At 43.0% G+C, this 24,918-nt stretch overlaps 1 protein-coding gene across 2 annotated transcripts in view; it reads left to right on the plus strand.

Moving 5' to 3' along the window:
* LOC125559927 (tripartite motif-containing protein 45-like) overlaps nucleotides 1-18,551 on the plus strand; it is a 103,159-nt gene extending 84,608 nt beyond the window's left edge. The window contains exons 2-5 of one of the 2 annotated variants that reach the window (XM_048722238.1): nucleotides 9,249-9,449; nucleotides 9,767-10,661; nucleotides 14,724-14,966; nucleotides 15,239-15,305. In XM_048722238.1, coding sequence (XP_048578195.1) covers nucleotides 9,264-9,449; nucleotides 9,767-10,661; nucleotides 14,724-14,966; nucleotides 15,239-15,291 — 1,377 coding nt within the window. In that variant the 5' untranslated portion in view covers nucleotides 9,249-9,263 and the 3' untranslated portion in view covers nucleotides 15,292-15,305. Of the gene's footprint in view, nucleotides 1-9,248; nucleotides 9,450-9,766; nucleotides 10,662-14,723; nucleotides 14,967-15,238; nucleotides 15,306-17,404 lie in introns of those variants that run through there. The other variant, XM_048722237.1, reaches the window with a different exon arrangement.
* Nucleotides 18,552-24,918: the final 6,367 nt, after the last annotated feature.

Raw genomic sequence — 24,918 nt, forward strand, 5'->3', positions numbered from 1 at the left:
AGATCCATTGCCCCTTTGATATCCAGGTACATATTTTTGGGGATAACTCACAATGAACTCTAATTACTTTGAGTGTGACAAGTTTTCATTGTCCAATTTTCAACGTCATCTCGAAACGGCTTTTCCACAAGACACGACAACAAACAAAATGGAAAACAGACGCGTAGTTCTCGCTGACCGCTGTAGCGCGTGTCATTCTGTCAATATAATCAATGCACGAAACATCGATAACGCACGTATTTCACAAACGTTTTACAAACATATACTCGAATTTTTTTTCACATTTTTAAATAAGAAAGGAATGACTTAGCTGCGAACCTGCTAAAGTTAACGGAACTGCTAAAAATGTGTTTTTTTTTTAATTTTTCCATTGAGGATATCGAAAAAATCTTTGTAGTTTAATTATTTTGAACAAAAAAAATTTGGACTCGCATCTTCGAGAGTTATTTTAGAAAAGGAATTTAGACGCTTTGGTCTTGAGTCCGTTAGCTACTAAAAGGAAGCTAAGTCTGACCATTGACCAAGTTCTTACATAAGAAGAAATCAGACTTGGCTTTATTAAGCAGGTAAAATGTTTATTACACGGCATAATTCATGGTTAATTATAGAGTCACGTGTTAATGTTGCAATGCGCAGTCAGTGGTTATTGGCAGCGAAGGCCTCATGGTTGCAATGGTTGCCTCATGTTGTCATGGTTGTGTCACGGCAGTTCAACGGTAGCTCGATGCTGCTGAAAGAATAACAGCTTATCGCCTGCACTCAGGTCACGCATCATACTCTGAAAACGACACCATCTTGTCAGTATCGGTATCAGTCCGTATCAAGCTACCAAAGGAGTTGCCTCCTTAGAATAAAAGCACATTTAAAGGACCTGTATCCTTAAAAGACAAGCACATTAAAACGGAGTGTGGTATAAGCTCTATTCCATCGTTAGCTGTATAGTGTTTAATGGCAAAATAAATACCGGTACCGCCCCAAAAGTGTTTCTTCTTTGAGTTGTTTTGAATATAGCTCCACTATGCCACAGCCTAATCGAACAGAAGTACAACAGTAGAAAAAATTGGTCGACCCCGCTGTACCTTGTAGAAAACAAAACGTCTAAGGCATAGTTTAAAGGCCGTATTAACGTCGCATTAAATTCAGCCGTATTAAATTTTACAATTTTATACATGGTTAATTCGGCGTCTAAAACAATTAATATGATGAATGAGGTAGGGGTGACCGAATTTTACGAAACTTCACAGAGGTAATTAAAATGATCACTTCTAAACGCTCAGTGAGTTTTGTGTTTTTTTTATTAATAATTTCTCACAAAACCCAATAGCGCTTCTCCACGTGATTGCGACCAAGGCGAACTTGAAACGGTCCGGCGTAATCAAGTCCTACGTATTTGAACGGCGTACTGACACCAGCAAGACGCATAGCTGGCAAAGTCATTCATCTTCTGATTCATTGGCTCCACTTGACGGCGATGGCATAACGGACACTTCACTGTACAGTTCTTGACCCCAGCTCGACCGCGCAAGATCCAGAATTTCTCCCGCAGGTTGTTAAACACGTGCTCCACTCCCGCGTGGATGAGTTTGCGGTGATAATCAGTCACTATCAGACGTGTGACGTCATACCCATGGTCTAGGATCACCGGGTGCTTGACCTCCCATGGTAAATCAGCTCTGTCAATTCTACCCCCTACACGAAGCATTCCATCGACTAGCTGCGGGTCGAGGCTTACAATTCTACTTTTACGAGTGTCCCTTGGACAATGATTCAATACTGGAAAACCTTGCTTCTTGTGCCCACTTGGTCCAGAATAACTCAGCGTCTCTTGTACACTGAGTGCTACGCTCTTGCGTCGATCTCTATTACGTTATTTGTAGCGGAAACGCTGTCACACGGCGCATTTTCAACCAGCTTGAGTACGCAGCTGGGTCAATCAGTGGTTGGGTCGCTTCTTCTCGTACTCTCAGGATCTTCTTCTTCAGCTCCGCCTTTTCAGATGGTGGTGCAACAGTTGGAACCTGATCAATTGGCCAATCTTGTACATGTAGCTTTACGAATTCCGGTCCCTGAATGGCCATACGGAATGTGCATGTATCTCTGAGAGTGGCGACATCTGCGATATTCAGCTCTGTGCGATCGTCATAAACCTTTCTGTTTGAAGCACCGGGCCCATCGTTTAATAAATTCAAGTATTCAAACACCTCAACTAATGTTTCGGTGAAACAGCTTCTAATTCCTCTTACCCTAATTCGTCAGTTTCTATTAATCCGGGGTCAATTTGCTCTAATTTTTTCGTTACCTCCCCCGATTTTGTCCTGGCTTCTTTAAGGTTTTTGACGAATTAACGGATCTTCGCTTCGCTACCTTTCTTTGCCACGAGTTCTTTTGCTCGATTTGCATTTCTAGTGGCAGTCGACTTCTCCACTTTCCGTTTTGCTGGACACGTGTCCTATTCGTAGATTGTCTCTGGCATCTTGTATATCCGGCACGAAGGACCAGCTCTGTTATGAACGGCGGCTAAAGGTTTATTGTGTGATTGTTCTGACAGCCAAAGAACTCACAAACTCCTATTTTCGTCACAAAATGGCGATTCCCTCAGTCCAAAAGATTTCCAACTAGTTCTCTGTTCTCGCACGGCCTTTTCACAGGCATCCCGCGTACTGTTACAAACAATAACAACAAGTAAAAATATCAAAACGTTACAAATTATTGTTCATAACATTGCACCGGCAAATCAGAAAGAGAAAACCATCAATGAACTAAAAACAGTTCTGCAAAGAACTTGAGCCAAAGCCAATAATTATTGCGGAGATATTGCTTCTTTACACGCAATCAGTTAGAAGATGAGCCCATTTCTGCATTTATGTTTAACTTAAGAGACTAGCAACTACATATTAATTTCGCCATTTTTTGAACGAGTCATAAGGTACAGGTTGGTTTGTGGCCTCCGTAACGAGGCAATTCGAAAGAAAATTGTGACTGAAGTAGATCTGACTTTCTCTAAAGCCCCAGAATATTGCTGTAAATCTAGAAACAGCAGCTAAAGATGCCGCTGCAATTGGTCAGCGTAATATGCCAATCAACATGCTCCAGTCCAAAGACAGGTGTCATCACAGTAAACCTAAGGGGGGAGAGTTGTTACAGATGTGGTAGCAAATCGCACCTGTCAGACAAGTGCAGATTTAAAGAGTAATTCTGCCACAGTTGCAATAAGAGAGGGCATATTTCAAAGGCATGTCGCTCTGGACATCAAGAGAAAAATTCTAGTAGAAAAGTCCACTCTGTGAATCCAAGAGGGATGACTGTGAGGGAGAGGATGGTCCAGACAAGGATAGCTGTGATGACAATGCAATAATGGATAATTGAACAAAACACAGTGATGCTGATGTTGATGTTACAATTGAAGGAGTTCCCTTGAGTACTGAGCTAGACATCGGATCTGTATTTTCCATCTGAAGTTTTCATCTATTCCCCTTCAAGAGACTCACATTGTTTAAGAAACCTACAACGGGAGCCTGTTAAACCAGTAGGAGTGGCAAAAGTGAATGTACAGTATAAGGACCAGTCTCGGGTACTGGATCTTTATGTTGTCAAGAACGGGGGTCCACCACTGTTTGGTAAAATTGGTTAAGAGAGATCAATTTAGACTGGCCAAAAATCAAGGTCCAGGCATTCCAAGGTGTACCTTCAAATGTGTACCAAAGGTGGCCTTCAAAGGCAGAGTACCTTGAGAATCTTTCACTCGCCTTGAACAATATGATTAGAAGGCAAATCAAGCCAAATGTCAATTCTTCCAGAAAAGCGTTGAATCCTGCGGTCATGTGATTGACGCGCAAGGCTTGCATAAGTCCCAAAAGAAGGTCAGTGCAGTACTGAATGCATAGAGACCAAAAAACGAAGCTCAGCTAAGATCATTTATCGGTTTGGTAAATTATTACCAGCGTTTCCTTCCCAATATAGCTTCCATACTGTATCCGCTGAATCTCCTGTTAGATTATGATTTCAAGTGGGCCTGGGGCAAGCAACAAGAGGACGCATTCCGAAAGGCCAAGTAGCTGGTTGCGTCAGACGTAGTTATCACACACTACGACCCAGGTAGACCCATATTCATGGCCAGCGATGCATCTAGCTGCATCTGGCATCGGAGCCGGAATACCTCACATATTCCATCCACATAAGGTATTCCAGCTACAGCCGTTGCACGCATACAGCACTTGGGCAGTTTTCTTGAGTGCTTTAGACTACACCATTGTATACAAAAACACTAGCAGTTACGGCAATGCAGACCTATTGTCTAGGCTATCATTTGAGACAACTGAGAGAGATGATAACGAGTATGATACTGTCGGTATGTTTCAGGTGCATGACTTACCAGTGTCCGCAGAAGAAATCAAGAATGAGAGGCGTCGAGACCCTGTGCTGTCCCAAGTACTACAAGCAGCTATCAACGGTTGGTCACCACGACTTAGTGAGGTTAGTGAGCTACAGCCATATTGAAACATTGGACATGAACTTTCTATCCATGAAGAATGTTTGTGGTGGGGAATCAGAGTAATTGTACCACCAAAGCTTAGAGACCGAGTCCTTGCCTTACTTCATAAAGGTTACATTGGGATCAGAATGGAGGGCTTGGCCAGAGATCATGTATGGTGGCCTGGTATAGACTATAGCATTATTAATTTGTTGAGGTCCTGTCAGGATTGTCAAGAGGTGCAAAATTCACCCAGGTCAGCTACACTACATTGTTGCGAGTTTCCAGACCGCCCATGGCAACGCATTCACATAGATTTTGCTGGTCCATTCTATAATCGTATGTTTTTTGGTGTTGTGGACGCATATTCAAAATAGCCTGAAGTTACTATCACGAAGTCCACTGCCTCTGAAGATACCGCAAATGTACTTTGCGAGATTGGGAGTTACTGAGATTGTGGTGTCCGATAATGGACCACAGCTAGTGTCAAATGAGTTTGAATCCTTCTTGAAGAGAAATGTTATAAGGCATATTACTTAAGTGCCCCCTACCATCCATCTACTAATGGACTCGCGGAGTGGTTCGTGCAGACATTTAAGAAGGGCATCTCCGCGTTCAAAGAGAAAGTTCGACTACAAACAAAGGGTGATAACTTGTTACCAGCTTATCGCAATGTTCCTCGTGAAACCACAGGGCAGCCTCCTGCTGTACTGCCAATGGATCGAATATTGAGGTCAAGGTTAGATTCCCTCAAGCCTGATGTGCGAAAGACTGTAGAAAAAAAACAAGAGGCTGCACCTGAAAGGAGGAAGGGAAAGGGGAGTCTTCATTGAAGGTCAGACTGTACTAGCTAGAAACTACTCTACAGGACCTAAGTGGTTGCCAGGGGTTATAGATAGGCAGACTGGTCCAGTGTCTTATAAAGTTAAGGTCTACAAGGAGGATATACTCATTCGCTTCTCATCTCTGCTTGCGGCGGTCCCATCTCGAGCTCCTAGCACACTACCCCACTACAAAAGATACACTTCTTCTTTGATCTCCTAACACACTTACACCACCACACATGATAAACTTCATCTTTGAGCTCCCAGCACACTACACCACCACACAAGATAAACTTCATCTTTTTAACGTCCATTCACTCTCACGACCATCCCTCCTCATTGTCGTCTTCGCAATGTCCTGGTGACTTTGGACTTTGTTTCCGCCCATTTGCTTCAATTTGCTGGCATCGTTGTGTTCAAGTGCCGACCTTACGAGCTGTGACCTAAAACAGTGAGAAATTGGACCCCCCTGCGTGATGCCCGAAAGCCGTGGATTTCATCTCTTACGGAGATTCTAAGCACTAAAGTCAGAACGGGGAAATTATTTACCTTGTACTCATACTCATTTGGTTTTGGTTGCCCGATGGCGGTAAAGTATAGTTGAGTTAATTTTGTATCCAATATTTGCGTGGCTTGCCGTGTTTTTTCATGTTTTTACAGTCTGTTTTGCGATGGGTTGGACATCGGAAAAAGTGTCATTTCAATTTTCATGTTGAGCGACTGGTTTGGGACCTCGCCATTAATTTTCTTATAATTCTATTCCATCCAGGGCGACGGTTTTGGACCTCGCAAAAACGTTACAACCTTTTACATTGGGCGACTGGTTTGTCATTGATGTTACATTTGGTTGTCATGTGTTCGTTCATGGTGGTGTTTCGTTTATGAGATATGAATATTTTTGTTTTTAATGACATCGGAATATCTTTTGAAACTTGTATTTAACTGGTATGGATTGCGGTCTCTTACGCTGCCATTTTCTTGTTCTTGTATATTTCTGTTTTAAACACAAATACCCATACACTCTTTTTTATAAGAACGCCCAGCCTGAGATTTCACCAATTCGAATAAGAACATGCTAAGAACATGCTGACGCTCAGATAGCAGACAATTGTTTTCTTTTTTATCCCTGATTCTTTTTAAAACGCTGAATGAAATTGTGCTCATAGGGGGCACCCCCTCATAGTAACAACCTTATTATTACTATTGATCATTACTGTGATTCTCTTTCTAATCATTCATTGGGTATTATAAAATTTAAGAACATCGTTAACAACATATTAAGCTTTAAAATGTCCCAAACGCCACAACGAATCTCCTTGCCGGAACAAATCTACTGTTACAACGCCGCTGTTTTTTCTGTTTTGTTTAGCAGTTTAGTTTGTTATTATGTCATTTCTGAGCCCGCCTTGCGTGACAGAGGGCGGCGGTCTGAGTGACTGCGTGGGGGACTAGGGTCTGGATTCCTTTGCGTCTTTCCCGAAGGGTTGAGCAGACGCTTCCATTGTAAGTTGAGATTAGTCTGAGAAGATTTCGACTAGAAACAGGTATTTATATCGCGTATTTACACCCTATTTTAACTATTAACTGTTCCTTTGTGTGTTATTCGGGAAATTCGAAAGGTATTTAAGGCGTTTTAGAGAGAAAATATACTTTTTTTCTAAACCTTGTATTTCGCATATTAATTGGCAATCTATATTTGATATTTATGTGTTATCTCACCCAATGTCTTGAGCTGTCAATGTTACAAAGCTGTACATCAAAGATTGGTACAGCTAGTTTAAAAAGAAACGCTTACTCAAGATGAATCTTTTAGGCAATGATAAACCTCATAGCCAAATGTAATTGATGTGTTTATCTGGTCATTTCAAACGGATAGGTCCATAGCAATAAACTGACAAATACAAAAGACCCGCAGGATCTATAGTGCTAGTACAAAGCAACGCAGGATGCCAACATATTGTAACATTTTTTTTCCAATACAAGAAGCACTTTGCGAAGTCTTTTACACTTGGAGTTTTAAAACTAATGTATTCTGATATTTGAGGCATCCCTTGTCAAACATTCCATTTATTTCTTACCCTTGGGTGCTTCCATGATTCAGATGATAGACCAAGCGTGAAGGTACAAACAGTCAATGTTTGCCAATGTTGAAAATTCCATAGATTTATCTTCCCATCAAATAGCTTAATCCAAGTATCTGTTATGATCAATTCTTGTTGTCATTACTAGCATTTAATTTACAAGGACAATATTGTTTTTTTTGTGTTTGGGATCGGGTATTCGTACCTAGCAGGGGCCTAATAGGGTGTGAGGGTGCAGTAGGTGTGATAATTAGTATGGTGATGTAGGAGGGTGGTGGAGGAAATAGGCTTGTGAGATAGTGTAGAGTGGTTATGGTGTGTAGATTAAAGTAGTGATGAAGAGGGTTATGGTGTAAATGATGGTGATAATTTTAGCGTGATGAGAGGAGGTTGTGTAGGATTAGGTGAAATGTGATTAATGATTGTGTAATTGAAGTGCGAGAAGTGAGAGAGAGAGGTCATGGGGTTATTAAGAAACGTGGGGGTGGTTAAGATTATGGATTATAAGATAACGAGTAAAGGTTGTTTAGGAAATGGGGTTAACAAAAAAGAGTAAAGAGAGTTGTGAATGAGGGATTATTGTGTTGAGTGGAGGAGGTAATGTAGTAGATATGGTATTATGTGGGGATTAAAACAGTCGTGATCGGTTAATGGTGGCGAGTGTTTATGTTGCGTATATGTGAGAAGGTGATGTAGAAATTAGTGAAATCTGATAAATGAAGAGTGTAATTAATGTTGAATGGAAGGATATTGTGACATGAATATATATTGTGACATGAATATGTAGTGTAGGTTAAAATGTTTGTGATATGTAGGTGTGAAAAAATAGCATATAAGTAAAGAAATTTTTTTTATTAATTGTTGAGAGAAAATGTAGTTAGCAGTAACTGAGGTGCGTATAGTGAGGCTGGAGGTATGCATCTAAGTTGCGATATGATTGGCAAGTGAAATTAAAAAATAATAGAGGTGGAATGAGTGTATTAACAAAATAAAAGCGCTGTTATACGATGAAAGGAAACAATGGTGAAAATGGCTAGCACTGTGTGTAGAATCGGTAAAGTGAGGTAGAGTGAGGGCACAGCCCTAGCCACCAACCTCATAACACACCGCACCCCCACACCCCCACCACACCACACTGCACCCCCTGCCACTACACCTCACCGCCCAGCTCTCCTCCCCACACCTACCACAGAACGTGCCCTACTACCCACACCAATGGCTACATACTACATACAACCCACAGACAACTCAACGACACCAATTATTATTCTGCCGTCTCCCATGACCACATACTCTCACAAGACATTTCCCTGTACATCCATCAATTGTTTCAAGACAACATTATCGATGAGCACACTCATGATTTCCTACTCCCCTACACACCCCTGTTCTACATGTTACCCAAAATTCACAAACCCAACACCCCTGGCCGCCCAATCATCTCAGGCTGCCAATCGTCTACCGAAAAACTCTCCATCTTTCTTGACCACTACCTCAAGAAATTTGTACCCCACATCCCGTCCTACATCAAGGATACCACACACTTCCTACAAACAGTCCTCTCCCTCCCCACACCACTACCAGACACATGTTTTCTTGTCACAATTGATGTCACCTCACTCTGCACCAACATCCCACATGAGGTGTTTGGGGTTGCCAACTTCACATGAGAAATGTGAATGTCTCTGCTTTGTGGTTATTGAAATGAGTAGAAAACGAATAACTCGTTTTCTTATGCTCTAATTGTTTTGTGTGAAAATGGCAACATCCGCCAGCGAAAATAAAGAAATAAGAGAATAAGAGATATATTGTTTGTGTTTGTACTGCTGATATGAGTAGCAATGGAATAACCATTTTCTTATGCTCTTCTAGTTTTTTCTTGAAGAAATGGCAACATCCGCCAGCAGGCGCCTCGAGGATGAGGTGACATGCTCTTTGTGTATAGAGCACTTCAACGATCCTAGAGTGCTCCCTTGCTTCCACTCATTTTGTCGGCACTGCCTGGAAGAGCTGGCAGTGCACTCTGAAGGGAAAGGAAAACTTGTGTGCCCCCTCTGTAAGGCGGAATTCCAGGTAATCTGTCATATCAAAAATACATCCATTACTTAATGAGAGCTGGAACAACTTTGTGTGACAAATGTTTTGCTTTACCGAAGAAATGGATTCAACGACATTTCGAAAGAGAAAAGCGAAATTGAATTCTTCTCACAACAAATTTGGCTCCATTTTTAACACTTTATGAGTATTAAACTGTTTAAAGATAAAAAAAATTGATTATTATATTAAAACAATGCAGATACATCCCAGCGTAGCTATGTTCTAAAGCCCTCCCTCTCCTGAAGTCATATGCAAACTTTATTATAACTATATTTTACTGATTATTGTTCTAGATTTCCCCAGCAGATGTTCCGAGTTTGAAGGTGAATTTCATGATCAACAGTACTCTCTCTGTTCTATTGTTGACATCTGAAGACTCCAAGAAGAAACCAGCTTGTGAATCGTGTGATAGTGGTGAGCCTGCCCAGGGGAGATGTAACGAGTGCGATCACTTTGTCTGTGAGCAGTGCATCTCGGCTCATAAGAGATTTCAACCAGTGCAACATCACACTATCCTCAGTTTTGATGAGATCAAAAGCGGAAAGTTACTTGCAATGAGCGAGGCTTCCTTCTGCACCAAACACAAGGATGAAAAGCTGAAACTGTTTTGCGAATCTTGTAAGGAAGTGATTTGCCGAGATTGCACCGTCGTTGATCATAAAAATCACGATTACCTTTTCACAAGTGATGTAATCGCTCGAGAGAAAGAAGAAATATTGGGAAGAGCAAAAAAAGTTGCATCAAAAATCACCAACATTGAACAAGCGATGGCATTGGTAGAAGAGGCTCAACAACATCTCGAGGAAAATAAACGTGCGGCCAGAAGGGATCTGGATGCGTTCATTGATAAGCAGATAGGTACTCCTGAGAAGGTGCGATCAGATCTTAGAGGGGAGATCGAGTCAGCTTGTCAAAAGCAAGAGAAGCAGCTGACTGCCCAGAGAGAGACTCTATCCATGAGACTTGCAAGTGCTCGTAGCAGTTTGGAGTTTGCTGAGAGAATGTGCAGGGATGCAAATGATGTGAATGTCTTGTCCATCAGGAATGAAGTGCTATCCCAGCTATCGAGTCTTGCAGTGAAACCCGTGGATCAGCCTTGTACGGAGGGTGGAGTTCGTCTTGTAGTGGATGAGGAGTATTGGGATACTTTGTCAAAGAAGATGTCTGTTGGTGAATCTGAGCAAACAGGTACTAATTCTCTTATACTGTTATGTAGGTCGGTCGGTCGGTCGGTCGGTCGGTCGGTCGGTCGGTCGGTCGGTCGGTCGGCCGGTCGGTCGGCAGGCAGGCAGGCAGGTAGGCAGGCATGCAGGCAGGTAGGTAGGTACCCTCTATGGACTCTTGAATAGGCTACCTAGTTTTACCTTTTACTACCATCTCGAAGGTCTTTCTCATGTTCAACTCCATTCGGTTCTCCAGCGCCCAGCGCTTGATGTTGGTAACTTTCTCCAGCGATGAATCAATCGTGTCTGAGCCAGATATCACAGGCGTCCTTATTGTGATGTCATCCGCATATTTGATTAATAGAGAGTTGGCGCTAGCGTTCTGAATGTCATTTACCATGATAGAGAACGGTCCTAGCACCGTTCCTTGGGGGACTCCTCTACTGATTCCAAGGAAACTGGTAGACATCCCATTAACCACAACTCGCTGCTTTCGATAGGAAGCCAATTATCCACAATCTGTTACAAAACTAATGGGACACTTTCCCTCCCCCTTCCTCAATGTGGGAGAGCAAATGATCACCTTGCTATTGCTTGTGTTTTGAGCTGAAAAATCGCCTCTAACCAATATTAATCGGGGGGAGAGTGTTGGCGGTTGTTCGTATAGGACGTTTCCCACTTACTTTTGTTGAAGATTGTCTGAGCAAGTGACTGACAGGTCCTGGAACAGGAAACACTATCGTTGATAACGCAACGACAATACAACTATGCGAACGTCAAAATCAAACACATACAATTATCGTGCCAGAATCGCGCGTAAAAATGGACAGAAGCTTCAGAGACGACTATTTTTCATTGTAAACAATGCAAAATCTCATCTGTTTCTTCATATAAGAAATACCGCCTATGAAGAATTTATTACGTGAGAGATTTTCACTACAAATTTTGTCACGCAAGCTTGTCTCGGGGAGAAGGTCAATTCAATAAATTCATCTGTTTTACAATAGTTTTGCTAAATATCTGACACTTTGACACACAGTTATGCTTGAAGAGTTCAAGCAAAGTGTATGCAATGCTTTTTCTGTGGAGCATTCGCTAAAATCGACGGCTACGTCTTCTGTTCTTGCTTACGTGGCTCAACGATTAACACCAACGGTTAACCATTTTAAAATTTAACCATTTTAAAATTGTTTAAGAAATGCCTTAGACAAACTCTAAAATAATACAGTAACAACTTGAGATTCAAGCTCATAAATGGACACTAGTTTTGTTTGAATGAGGGTTTGCATTTTGGAGAGAGAGCTCATAGTAGATGGTTGACCGTCGTTTTACTAAGATAAAAATAAAGTTCATTTTTATATAAATGGTCTACCACGGTTGACAGCTCAAAAAAGCCCTATTATATATTTCAAATCATTTGTAAGCTTCATATACCTAAATAGCTTTGTGATGGTAATAGAGTAGACGAATGATTGAAATCCGGCTACCATGAGTGGGAATAATGTTTTTCTAAAAATGGTAGACCGTACACGGTCCACGCCCGCTTTTTTGCACCGCCATGCTAAATATATAAACACTTGTTGTGATGTTCATTGAAAATGAAATGAGACGAGGCTCTCATGTTTTCTACAACAGATAAACCGCCTATTTATCGCTTTCTTTAGTCGATTTGTTATTTATTGTTTAATGGGGAAATACTTATTAGGCGATGATCTTTTTAGTCTCTATGCCTGTATTTATATTACCTAAATTGGCCATAAAAGCGGTGTTTTTCGGCTATTATACTCCGAGGGATGGCTGCTTTTGCAAATGGAGACAGTCGGCACGATATATAGACAGTCTCTTTGGCAACATCAAATGAATTTTATATTTTACAAAATTATAGTCTGCAAATATCCCAGCGCACCTTCATTTAATTCAAATTAATTGAATAAAATATTCCAAATAGCGCACAGATATCCCAAAAATATTTTCTGGGGACGTCAACATGTTTACTTCAAGCTCGAATAATTAATAGAGTGAAAAACTTTCATTAGGGTATGCGAATAAAGAGAATACATTTTAAGAAATCGATGATAACCGTGACAAATTCCAATCGTTCCACTTCTGAGACAATCTGTTACAAAACTAATGGGACACTTTCCCTCCCCCTTCCTGAATGTTGGAGGGCAAATGAACACCTTGCCACTGCTTGTGTTTTGAGCTGAAAAATCGCCTCTAACCAATATTAATCGGGTGGAGAGGGTTGGCGGTTGTTCGTATGTGAAGTGTCCCACTTACTTTTGTTGAAGATTGCAGTTCTTGATGTAAGGGTTGATGTCGTATTTTGCCAGTTTATTACAGAGAATATGGTGAGGGACAGTGTCGAAGGCCTTGCTAAAATCAAATGACAATGCTCTAACAAAATCTGCATCGTTGTCTAACTGCTTGGGCCAAAAGTGTTGGCATTTGATCAGGGCCATTGTTGTGTTATGGCCTTTCTTGTAGGCAAATTGGTCGGGGCCAATTTCCGACTTAAGAGTGGAACAGAGTTCGTTTCTGCAGACAAAACGCTTGAAAATCCTAATGATGATATTAGTCAGTGAGATTGGTCTGAGTTGACTACACTCTGTCAGAGGAGATTCCTTAGGGATGGGCGAGATGTTCGCTAACTTCCAAGCCATTGGGACAGTTTGTTGTTGGAGTGAACAGTTGAAGATATTTGTGACAACAGGTGCAAGATGGTGAGAAAAGTCGCGCCAGAGCAAGTACGGAAATTGATCAGGCCCTGAGGCAGTTCGTTTCTATGTGATAAAAAACTCATTACATCGCTCTCACTCACTGTTGGGGTTCGGGTGCCTTCAGTTATCTCCAGGCGCACGGGGACAACATATGCCTTATCAGTATTGGTGGCTTGAAAATGTGAGTTGATGATGTCGGGTGGAATCACCGATGATGATTATGATGCGCGTTCCCTGTGTCTTTCGGCCAGTTATTCTATTGGCTGTCTCCCACCATTCTTTTGAACCGCATTTGTGTTCCTTATGAACAGCTTCCACCTGATTACTCCGAATGAGAATGTTGATACACTCTTGGCGCCTCAGAATCTCAGCACGGGTTCCTTTATGCGCGATTCTGTTCCTGATGTTACAAAGGTGTTTAACCAGGGGGGACATGTAAGGTGGGTCTCTGGATGAGACTTTGACCCTAATGAGCGGTAAACATTCATTGAACATCGACCACAGGCTCGCATTTAGCAGCTCCACACTCTCCTCTAGGTTACCAAGATTTTTAATAGGACTCCAGTCGAAAACATTTGTTTTTCCTGATCAAATAACTGAAATCCTCTGCTATCAAACCTCTCACTTTTCAGAAAATTAATTTTACCTTTGATTTGATTTGTGCATTGTTTTTTTTACCCCCAGTAACTCTATGCCTAAATTTAACCTCATGGTAGTGTAAAGTAATTTTTGTTTTTTTAATCATGTAGTTTTCATTGTATGTATACCCCGAATTATTTACATTTATTACATTATGAGTAGCGACTGAAGGGATCAAAGCCGCAGTTCTTCTAGAAATAATTGAGACAATTTTAAAGCAGAAACTTCATAGGATACCAGATTCACAATTTTTAAGCACCAGCGTTTTGCGACGAGTAGAATACATAGAAGCATACCATAATAAACAAGTCTTTAAGAACTTTTTTGCTGAATGGTAGTTCTACAAAAGGTGGTTACGGGTTGGGTTTATTCGAAAGATTAATGGTGATCAAGTCCAGCGTTTGTGACACTTCGATAATTTGTCCTATTTATATATAATTTTCGGCGAAGGGATTTTGATCCTTTCTGTAATTGACAGAGAGTGTCTTTTGACACAAATCTAATCCTGATGGTGGAACTTTGGGCCCAAAATACTCTAGGAATCTTGATTTGGGGCAGGACTTTGTACGACCCACAACAACAGCAGCAACAATTTGTACTAACCCTTTGGGTGACACACATATACACTGACTTTATTTGTTTGAGACATGATGAGGATAAGGAATTGTGCCTTCTTGATAAAAAGAGTATTGGTTACTTATCTGGTGATGGTGTAACTCCGTTTGTAGGTCTTGAGCAGTCCGCCATCTTCAGCGGCAAAGGTCCAGAGTACCTCCGAGATCTCTTGGGATTCCTGCAGCCCGTGCAGCAAAGTCCTAAGAGTCGCTGGGTCAGATGTTTCTCAGCAAAGAGAGATGGCTGGGCTGCCAGTACCTTCCACGAAAAATGCGACGGCAAAGCGCCGAACATCGTACTCGTAAGCGTTGGAGGAAGATACGTGTTTGGTGGCTACTCTGACGTAGCGTGGACAAGTGAGTACACTAATTAATACGAGAAGGGTCGTATGAGGGTGAGGGTCGAAATGTCTGATTATGTTTGTAAATTATTGTTTGTAAACTATTTTTTGTTCATTACCATGAACTTTAAACTTAAGACTTGCAGTACGTTTTCCTAAGCCACCTTCCACCCAATATGTATTAAGTCATATGATAAAAGGATTGGATAGACAAATATAGATATAGTTTGTTAGCAGCTACCATGGTATTACATGAGGTGAGCTCGTTAATTTTGCTGTTTGGTGCAGGAAAATGTTTTTACATAATTACAAGATTTTTCCTTGGACAACCCTTAAAGTAGGTGTTACTAAAATCGAGAAATAAAACAGAAACTCTGGATATCTTCGCGCAATTACATTCCAACTACTTCTGTTATTTATTTCGTGTTACATCGCAATACTGTAATTCAGATGCTTCCGAAAGCAGTTTCGTGTCTACATCGCAATACTGTAACTCAGATTCTTCCGAAAGCAGTTTCGTGTCTACATCCCAATACTGTAATTCAGATTCTTCCGAAAACAGTTTCGTGTCTACATCGCAATACTGTAATTCAGATTCTTCCGAAAGCAGTTTCGTGTCTGCATCGCAATACTGTAATTCAGATTTTCCCCAAGGGAGTTTCGTGTCTACATCGCAATACTGTAATTCCGATTCTTCCGAAAGCAGTTTCGTGTCTACATCGCAATACTGTAATTCCAATTCTTCCGAAAGCAGTTTCGTGTCTACATCGCAATACTGTAATTCCGATTCTTCCGAAAGCAGTTTCGTGTCTACATCGCAATACTGTAATTCCGATTCTTCCGAAAGCAGTTTTATGTCTACATCGCAATACTGTAACTCAGATTCTTCCGGAAGCAGTTTTATGTCTGAGTATCCAGAGTGAAGCCGGCAGAAGGACGATCTTAGGACCCAAGTTTATTTTTCTTTCGATAATCTTTCTAATAATCGTTTCATAATTTATCGTGTTTGGGGACAAACACAAGTTTGACAAGGGAGGTATGTTATAGGACGGTTTGTTATATTGTTTAGGTTATAGGTTATTGTCGTCTAGTATTTCATGTTCCTATCTTGAAGTTTTATTTATCTTTTAAGGATAATTTAGATTTTGTTTACAATTGATGGTTTCCTAAGTCTAGATTTTAGCACGCCCGTGGACCCTCCGCATCGATGACCTTTTGGTGCGTCTAAATCCAGGGAGTGTACAGTTTCTTATACGTGGCGAAATCTCAGGTTTCTTTTTGTTTTGGAAATTTTGTTTGAACAGTTAAATTCTTTCTAAATTGTATGCCACCGCCCTCACCCCTTGGTTTAGACATCTATACTTGTATCGTTATTTCAATTAGGCGAAACTGTTGTAGACACGCGTTCTTTCAGCATGCGCAGTTAAGTTTTAAAAGTTGCTTAATCATTAGTGTTATTTTAGAGTTACCTTGACTTCATAGATTATTCTGTAAATACGCAGGGACGAGAGACCAACTCTGTGATTTCCCACGCCCTCACGCTTTTGTCTGATTGGTTCGTTTTGCCAAATTTTCTCCGTTTCCTCTTGAATTGTTTTACATTCAAGATTGTTTTACATATTTCCTTTCATGTGGGACCACTACATGGGTATCTGTCTGGTCCAAGGGTATAAATATAGCGAGCCTAATTCTGTACTTATGCTGCTGCTGTGGCCAAACATTTGGAAAGCATTGAAAAACGCCAGCCTTGCCTTCGTCTTCATCTCCGTATTAAGGATCCCGGCTTGTGCCCCTAACATTAATTCATACAATGGGAAATAATTTTGATTATTTTTGCTTTTTATCTTATGCTAATTAATAGAATTTCGAAGATTATTTTTTACCGTTGTTTTGACTGAAAATACAACTTTAAGCTCCATTGAAGGGTTGTGGGTAAGGGATCAATTGTATCTTTTTCCCATCGGCAATTCAATCACCATCCTTAGATGTATTTCACGGTAAAATAGCTTGGCATTCACTCATCAGAGGAGATACTAGTTATTATATAAAATGTGGTAGGACTGTATTTCTATTCCTTTTGATCAACTTTTTGCAAACACGTCATTTAATAAATCTCCATGAAATCTCTAATTAGCCCCTGGCGATTATTTCTTTTTGTCTTGACAAAATCTGCTCGATTAGAGGGAGGGGCTTGTTTCAAAACCTTTTTTTCATTTTCTGACACTAGGTATTTCGGCCCCTATAAAAGGTGCTAAATATTAGTGCTTATTACTCGTACAAAAATAGATAAATCTAGCAAGAGTCAATTGTTCCTTTTGGAAAGATGTTTCTTCGGGGTTAGGGGTGAAGACTCAATTTCCTTGAATTTAAATAATACGAGTTCGGCACGGTTTTTGCTGTTTTTACTCTAGTTTTTATTATAAAATAACGCATTTTGTTTTATTTTCTTCAAAGTGAGTGACCGAGGATACCAGTCCTCCAGCAGGTCATTCTTGTTCACGCTGTGTAACAAGAATGGCTACCGCCCTGAAAAGTTGCCATTGAGGCGCACGCCAGATGGACTGGCCATTTTGGACAATACAAGTTGCGGTCCGGTGTTTGGTGGTCGTGACCTGTTTATCGCTGACAACGCGGGGGGTAAAAAAGTGTCCTGTACGGAGCCACGCACGTACGCTCGTCCCCAGGGCGCCCCATTTGATGGCCTGTGTGACGTCTTTGCTGGCAAATACAGATTCACACCCGACGAAATGGAGGTGTTTCACGAGGTGGTGGACTGAATACAGCTCTGAGCGTCTGTAAAGTGACAATAGACATAAAGACGTGTAAACATTTGTTAGTTGGTACTGTGTCATGAGAATAATGTATTTTGAATAAGGCTTCACCATCTTGTGATGTGACCCGCGGTGCATCTTGGGTAGCATGTAAATCACAAAATATCCCATGCTGTGAAAAACCCGCTAGCGAGGGTTACGGCACACGTTACTTTAGTCCAACCTTATTTAAAAACGTGTACATCTCGAGTATATATATCCGAATTTTATAACACAAATGCAAATTGTAAATTTTAATAATTATTCCTATAAGCTGTTAGAAACAATATGTTGTTTGGTCTAGATAATTACGTACAAGTTGTGTGTGTGTTTTTTACTTCTTTTTTAAAAATTAAGAAAGATGCCTAACCCGTGTGTCTTTGCGTAGAGGGAAGGGGAAGGGACTCCGATATTAGCAAGGTACAAGGTGAGGAAGTGCAATCAGAATTTATTAGATGGCTCCTGGGGGTAAATAAATATCGAAGCTCAAATGCGTGCCTGGTGGAGGCTGGTTGACTCCCTTTGCGAACTCAAGCAAAATGCAGAGCGTTGCAATATTGGGGGTTCTAAGAAATTCAGACCGTACGAAACTTTCTAATGTAGCGATGCACGACTCTTTATGACGCGGAAAAAAAGAATTTTAAAAACACAAAATTAAATATATTTAAGGTATGGTAAACCACACCCGACGCAGAAATACCAATAAATCTTATAAGACAGAGTCTGACATATATAGAACAACAAGTTAAATGAAATTAATAACTATGAATAGAAAGACCCTCGACATAAAACCAAATTGAGAACATTAAGGAAATTTAAGAGCGTTCACAATATCTCTCCCAAGTTAAAATCGCAGAATTGCGTTCACAAAGTTTATGCCCAGTGCACACTAGCGACATATCGACATTACGACATGGGCGCGCGCACTCTTATCTTCGACATAACGACATAAGATTAAAAAAACATGTTTTTTCTTTTATGTCCTGATGTCCATGTTGTTATGACGGGCTAAACATAGTGCGCGCGCCCATGTTATGTTGCTAGTGTGCATTATTAAGCAACCACAAACTAGCTATCAAAACAGGACGACACAAAACCCCTGAACGAAAAACGTGCCCAATATGCTTGGTCGAAGTCGAGGACGAGGAAAAACACTGATCAAATGCCCGGCATATAATAAATCAAAGGAACGAATAAATTTATGTTTTTTTTTTTAAATTCGCAACAAAACAGATTTGAAAGCGATTGCTCAGTTTGAACCAGGATAGTGCAACAAAAGAAATAGCTCAATTTCTTTGGGAAGCAACAAAAATTAGATCTATAATGACATCGCTACAAAGTAAGATGATCAAAAACATATCAGGAATAGGAGAACGACTTGAATACCTTCTGTCTTTTTTAATATGAATGTATTCGGCAAAACCCGTGAATCAAAGATGAAAAGGTGCCAAATAAAATTATTGAATTGGATCAGCATGAGGGGGGGGGTCTGTTCGCTTCTATTGTGTTCGATAGGTGACTGCTGAGCTCGTGCGCCTTGCTTGACAGGAGGCGGAACAGAAAAACAGATTTGGCGTGTGATGAAAAACGAGAAACAAATGAGACATTTCTTGGAAAAGTAGATTGGACATCACTTCGGGCAACACAACAAAACTTTAAAGAGTAGCAATATTTGAAACATGACTAGCTTGAATTGTAAAGACCGCCCCACGGCACACTTGTAAGCTTGCAATGCAACGGTGTTTTCGCGTTTTCTGTAAGCGTATATAAATTCGTGGATGAATAAAGTTGCATATATGTACCCTGTTGTTGTGGTGGAGTAGCCTCTCTATAAAATTATACCACTTGTGAGGGTGGTTGTTGTGGTGGAGTAGCCTCTCTATAAAATTATACCACTTGTGAGGGTGGTTGTTGTGGTGGAGTGGCCTCTCTATAAAATTATACCACTTGTGAGGGTGGTTGTTGTGGTGGAGTAGCCTCTCTATAAAATTATACCACTTGTGAGGGTGGTTGTTGTGGTGGAGTAGCCTCTCTATAAAATTATACCACTTGTGAGGGTGGTTGTTGTGGTGGAGTGGCCTCTCTATAAAATTATACCACTTGTGAGGGTGGTTGTTGTGGTGGAGTGGCCTCTATAAAATTATACCACTTGTGAGGGTGGTTGTTGTGGTGGAGTGGCCTCTATAAAATTATACCACTTGTGAGGGTGGTTGTTGTGGTGGAGTGGCCTCTATAAAATTATACCACTTGTGAGGGTGGTTGTTGTGGTGGAGTGGCCTCTATAAAATTATACCACTTGTGAGGGTGGTTGTTGTGGTGGAGTGGCCTCTATAAAATTATACCACTTGTGAGGGTGGTTGTTGTGGTGGAGTGGCCTCCCTATAAAATTATACCACTTGTGAGGGTGGTTGTTGTGGTGGAGTGGCCTCTCTATAAAATTATACCACTTGTGAGGGTGGTTGTTGTGGTGGAGTAGCCTCTCTATAAAATTATACCAGTTGTGAGGGTGGTTGTTGTGGTGGAGTGGCCTCTCTATAAAATTATACCACTTGTGAGGGTGGTTGTTGTGGTGGAGTGGCCTCTCTATAAAATTATACCACTTGTGAGGCTGGTTAAGCGGCAATGCCACCAGCTTACTCACGGTAGATTACGTAACTATCTCCAATCATTTGTAATGGTACGCGAAAAATATTACAAAATTGTAAAAGCAGTGTGCCTAGTAGGTTTTTTTGAGGAGCGGATGGTCTGTTAAATAGCGCGGATTCTAATAGATTCTTTCGCTATCGCTATCGCTTTTTGGGGCAGTGAAATTTTCCAATGCTGCTTTAACTAGACAAGTATTCCAGGGGTATAGAATTATCGGCTATCGCTTTTTGGGGCAGTGAAATTTTCCAATTCTGCTTTAACTAGACGAGTATTCCAGGGGTATAGATTTATCGGCTATCGCTTTTTGGGGCTGTGAAATTTTCCAATGCTGCTTTAACTAGACGAGTATTCCAGGGGTATAGAATTATCGGCTATCGCTTTTTTGGGCAGTGAAATTTTCCGATGCTGCTTTAACTAGACTAGTATTCCAGGGGTATAGAATTATCGGCTATCGCTTTTTGGGGCAGTGAAATTTTCCAATGCTGCTTTAACTAGATGAGTATTCCAGGGGTATAGAATTATCGGTTATCGCTTTTTGAGGCATTGAAATTTTCCGATGCTGCTTTAACTAGACGAGTATTCCAGGGGTATAGAATTATCGGCTATCGCTTTTTGGGGCAGTGAAATTTTCCGATGCTGCTTTAACTAGACTAGTATTCCAGGGGTATAGAATTATCGGCTATCGCTTTTTGGGGCAGTGAAATTTTCCTGGAGCTCTGCCATCCCATGCAACCTCCCCCTCCCCCTCTTCTCACCGTTGTGTTTAAAGGAATGTATATTATTTCGCTTGTTTGAGAGATAAAACAACCTATTTTCGTGCCACTATCTAATATATTTGAGGTAAATGTTGTGCTATTACTTCATGCGCGAATGTTTATTCAACTGAAATCTTTACCGTTTTTTTTTGTCAGAATGGCTTTGTTTTCTGAAAATTTTGCTCTTGCTGTTCCTATTTTTGTTTGTATTTGTCAACCCCCCCCCCCTCTTTAAATATCAAAAAGTCTATCCTTTAACATAATATAAATGACAAGAAAACAAATAAACTTTTGCTTTCGCGTGAATATCGATTAGTTCATCGATCGATTTCAAAAAGGCGGGAAAACAAGAAACACTCGCGCGCTGCCAAATCAAAAATGTAAATGAGTGAAAAGATTAAATTGGACGACTTTTAGGGCTATTTGGGGGGGACCGGGGGGTTTCAGAGAAACTGGTGGGAGGCGTGGATCGCCCCTCCGGACCTCCCAGCCTCCCAGCACGGTCTCCTGTCTTAGGCCTGGGAGACGCGAATCGCCCCTCCGAGCCTCCCAGCCCCGTCTCTATATATCAAGCGTATAATGTTTCACGTACATAAACAATCGGCGACCGCTAATGTAGGCCGAATCGATTTCACGTACATGAGCTTTTGGCGATTGCTAATGTAGGCCAAATTGGTTTCGCGTACGGGGCGATTGCTAATGTAGGCCAAAACGGTTTCACGTACATAAACAATCGGCAAAAGCTAATGTAGGCAAAATAGGTTTCGCGTACATGAATAATCATGCGGAGCGGTAGGCGTTTGCGGGTGGCAGACGCTGGGAAGCGGGGGGTATGTGCCACCGCTGCTAACGTCGCTGTTCGCAATGCCTGCTATGTCGGGCCTAGGTTAGCTCTAATACGAGGCGAACAGGCCTGCCCTTAAAGTCCACCCGTCTACCGCGGTCATCCCTGACCCATTCAGAGGAAGACGCTGCGACACAAATGGGGGTGTCGGGCCCATAGACGACTTTCTCGTGCGGCCTCCCGCGGGTTTCTAGGCAAGCGAGAACGTTTGAAGGCTCGTCTAAGGCGAGGCACTGCGAGCGGTCTACGATGTCGCAGGAGATGTAGAAGGCCTCTATTTTCGGCAAAGTCACCTTAAGTGGGGGGGGCCCAAGGGCAGTGCGAGGCCCCGCTCCCCCATCTGATCGTCTTTAGCCTCTAGGCCAAATAGTGCGCAAAGCTCGGCGTTCAGGAACACAACGCCTGTGGACACGAGCACGATCTTCCCGGTGAGGGGATCCAGCTTCGCGGTCAGAATCTGGCTTTTAGCGGTGTTGATCGTTTCCACGATGGACTCGGCCGTGTGGTGGCCGGCTGGCAGAGTAGCGATGGGCGGGAGGGAGGCTATAGTCGTTATCTGCTGCTCCCGCTCGAGATTATACCAGCTGTTAAACAGCGAGCACTGCCGGAGCGCCACAAAGCGCGGGCGCCTTATCGGCTGCTCGAGGAAGAGCGTCAGTTCACCTCCGGTGAACACAGCGTGTAGGACCACCATTGTGTTGAACATAGCCCGCCTTCGTGTTTAGTAGGGCTGAGCATGGATTGGGAAGGCTGGCAGATGCTGAACGAGGTCCCCCGAAGGAAGGAGGAGGGGACGAAGAAGGCGGCAGTTGCAGCGGGAGCCTCTATAGCCGAACATATCAAACACGCTATAGCCGACAAAGTCAAAAACCCGGTTTCCCTAGGATTCCCTAGGTCTCTGACCCTCGCGCAAAAGCTGCTCTACGCCGTGCCCACGACCCCCGTGGAGAGCACTGCCTCAGACACCACCCTACTACTCACGCAGCTGGAGATACACGTGGCTGAGGACAAATTGTTCACGACTAGGGTCCAAGACATATTCAAAGAGACAGTAGTCACGCACAAGTCCGCCAAGGAGTCTCGCCGGTGGCTATCGGAGCCTTCCTATGGGTACTGGCCACAGCAACTCAACTTTGCGGTCTGGTGCGCAACCGCCGGATGTGGGGTGTCCCTAACTGACCCCACTTTCGCCACGCTCCCCTCTGTCATCAGGGGATTTCTAAGGTTTCACGTCTACTTCACCACCCGGAGGATACTCTACGAGCTCGGCGTCCCCTTGCCTGGCGACAACCCGTTCACGAAAAAAGGTAACCCCTACAAGAAGGCCGCTTTCGAGCGTCTATGCATAGAGTTCGGTTTGCCGCGTAAGCCGGACTTCCGATGGAAAGGCGGGCGGAACCACGGGCTAGGCGATGTGTTTGTGTTCTACCCGGGGGAGGGGTATCGCAACGTGTACGTGATCCGTGGCTACGACACGGCGGCGGACGAGTACCCGAGCCACCTCAATCTGTTTAGCGACGAAGGTGGGACGTACAATAGTGGGAAGCAGGTGGGTGACATACACAACGACGACCACGGGGGCGTGCAATATATCTGGTTTGCGCCTCCCAAAGGCGAGGGGCTGACAAAAGCAGGGCTAGGGAGACTCGACCGCTCGGTCGAGGCGTTCGTCTACACAGTGCTTGGCGCGCAGGTAAACGTCCGTTCCTCCATCGCAGGGGCCGGTGGGCCGGCCATGGAGGCGCAGGCGGAGTTCACGGAGCTGCTCGAAGACGCGATCATAGAAAACGACATCGCTCAAAGCGTGCAAAGGTACCAGTTAGCCGTGCAGGGAGCCAAGGTGAGACTGAGTCTTGCGGTTGCACCAGGAGTGTGGCTGATGCCGAGCGATCTGGTGATAAACACGCAAAGCGTCGTGGGCTACAACAATAAGCTGCAGAAAGCCACGGACTCCATGAAGCTCGGCGCAAACGCGATCAACACCGAGACAAAGTCAGTCAGTGCTCATAACATGACCAGTGGGCATCCTAGGGTGCAACACGCGACTGACCACGCGCCGCCCCGGCGGCAAAGCACCCCTGCGAAAGTGCACGCGGAGGGCGCGGCCCCTACCCTGTCGGGCGAGAAAAGTGACCACACCGCCCTCAAGATGGGGTTGTCGGTGCTCGTGGTGGTCGCGGCGTATTACTTGTTCCGATTACTGCTTTGCATTCGACAAACCAAGAACGCGGCTACGGCTAGAATGAGCAGCCACGCATTTTCGCCAAGGAATTTCACCGCTTTCCCTGCAGCCTTAAACACGAAGTTCGCGATGCTGCCTACTAGCCCGGGGAGAATTTCGCCCAGCTTTTTACCGATGGCCTTAAGCCCGTTACCGACCCCTCTGGCCACGGAGGAGAGCGACTTGCCAAGCGACGTCACAATGGCCGCGATCGTCGTCACTACGGCCAACCCGATAGCGGTGACGGTGAAGCCGTACTTTTTGAAGATGGCTTTGATGCGCTCTCTTAGCGGCTTTTGATTCTCGAGCTCCCGGTTTTCGCGTTCTAGTTCGTCAATCTCGGACAGCCTCTCCTCGTTTCGCTCACGGGCCTCTTGGTGGCTACTCTCTGACGAGTTAGGGTCGTCGATGGTCTCCCTGTCTGTGGCTACCACCCCTTGCAGCTCTTGGATCCGTTCTGTGTTCTCCTGGATGACCGCGTCTACCTCTGCCACGGACCCCATCGCCAGCTTGAAGCCTCTTAGATTTGCAACGTCCTGTCGGACGCCCCCGTCCTCGTTGAACAGCTGTCTTGGTTTAGACCAACCCCCTTTGTCGAGGTTGCGAACCCGTATTAGCGTCTTCCCCCTCTGGTCGGACTGGAACCGTATCAGATTCTCGTTAAGGTCTGGGTATTTCTCCCTGAGGAACTG

This window comes from Nematostella vectensis, chromosome 14 (genome assembly GCF_932526225.1).
Source record: "Nematostella vectensis chromosome 14, jaNemVect1.1, whole genome shotgun sequence".
In the NCBI taxonomy this organism is placed as follows: domain Eukaryota; kingdom Metazoa; phylum Cnidaria; class Anthozoa; order Actiniaria; family Edwardsiidae; genus Nematostella; species Nematostella vectensis.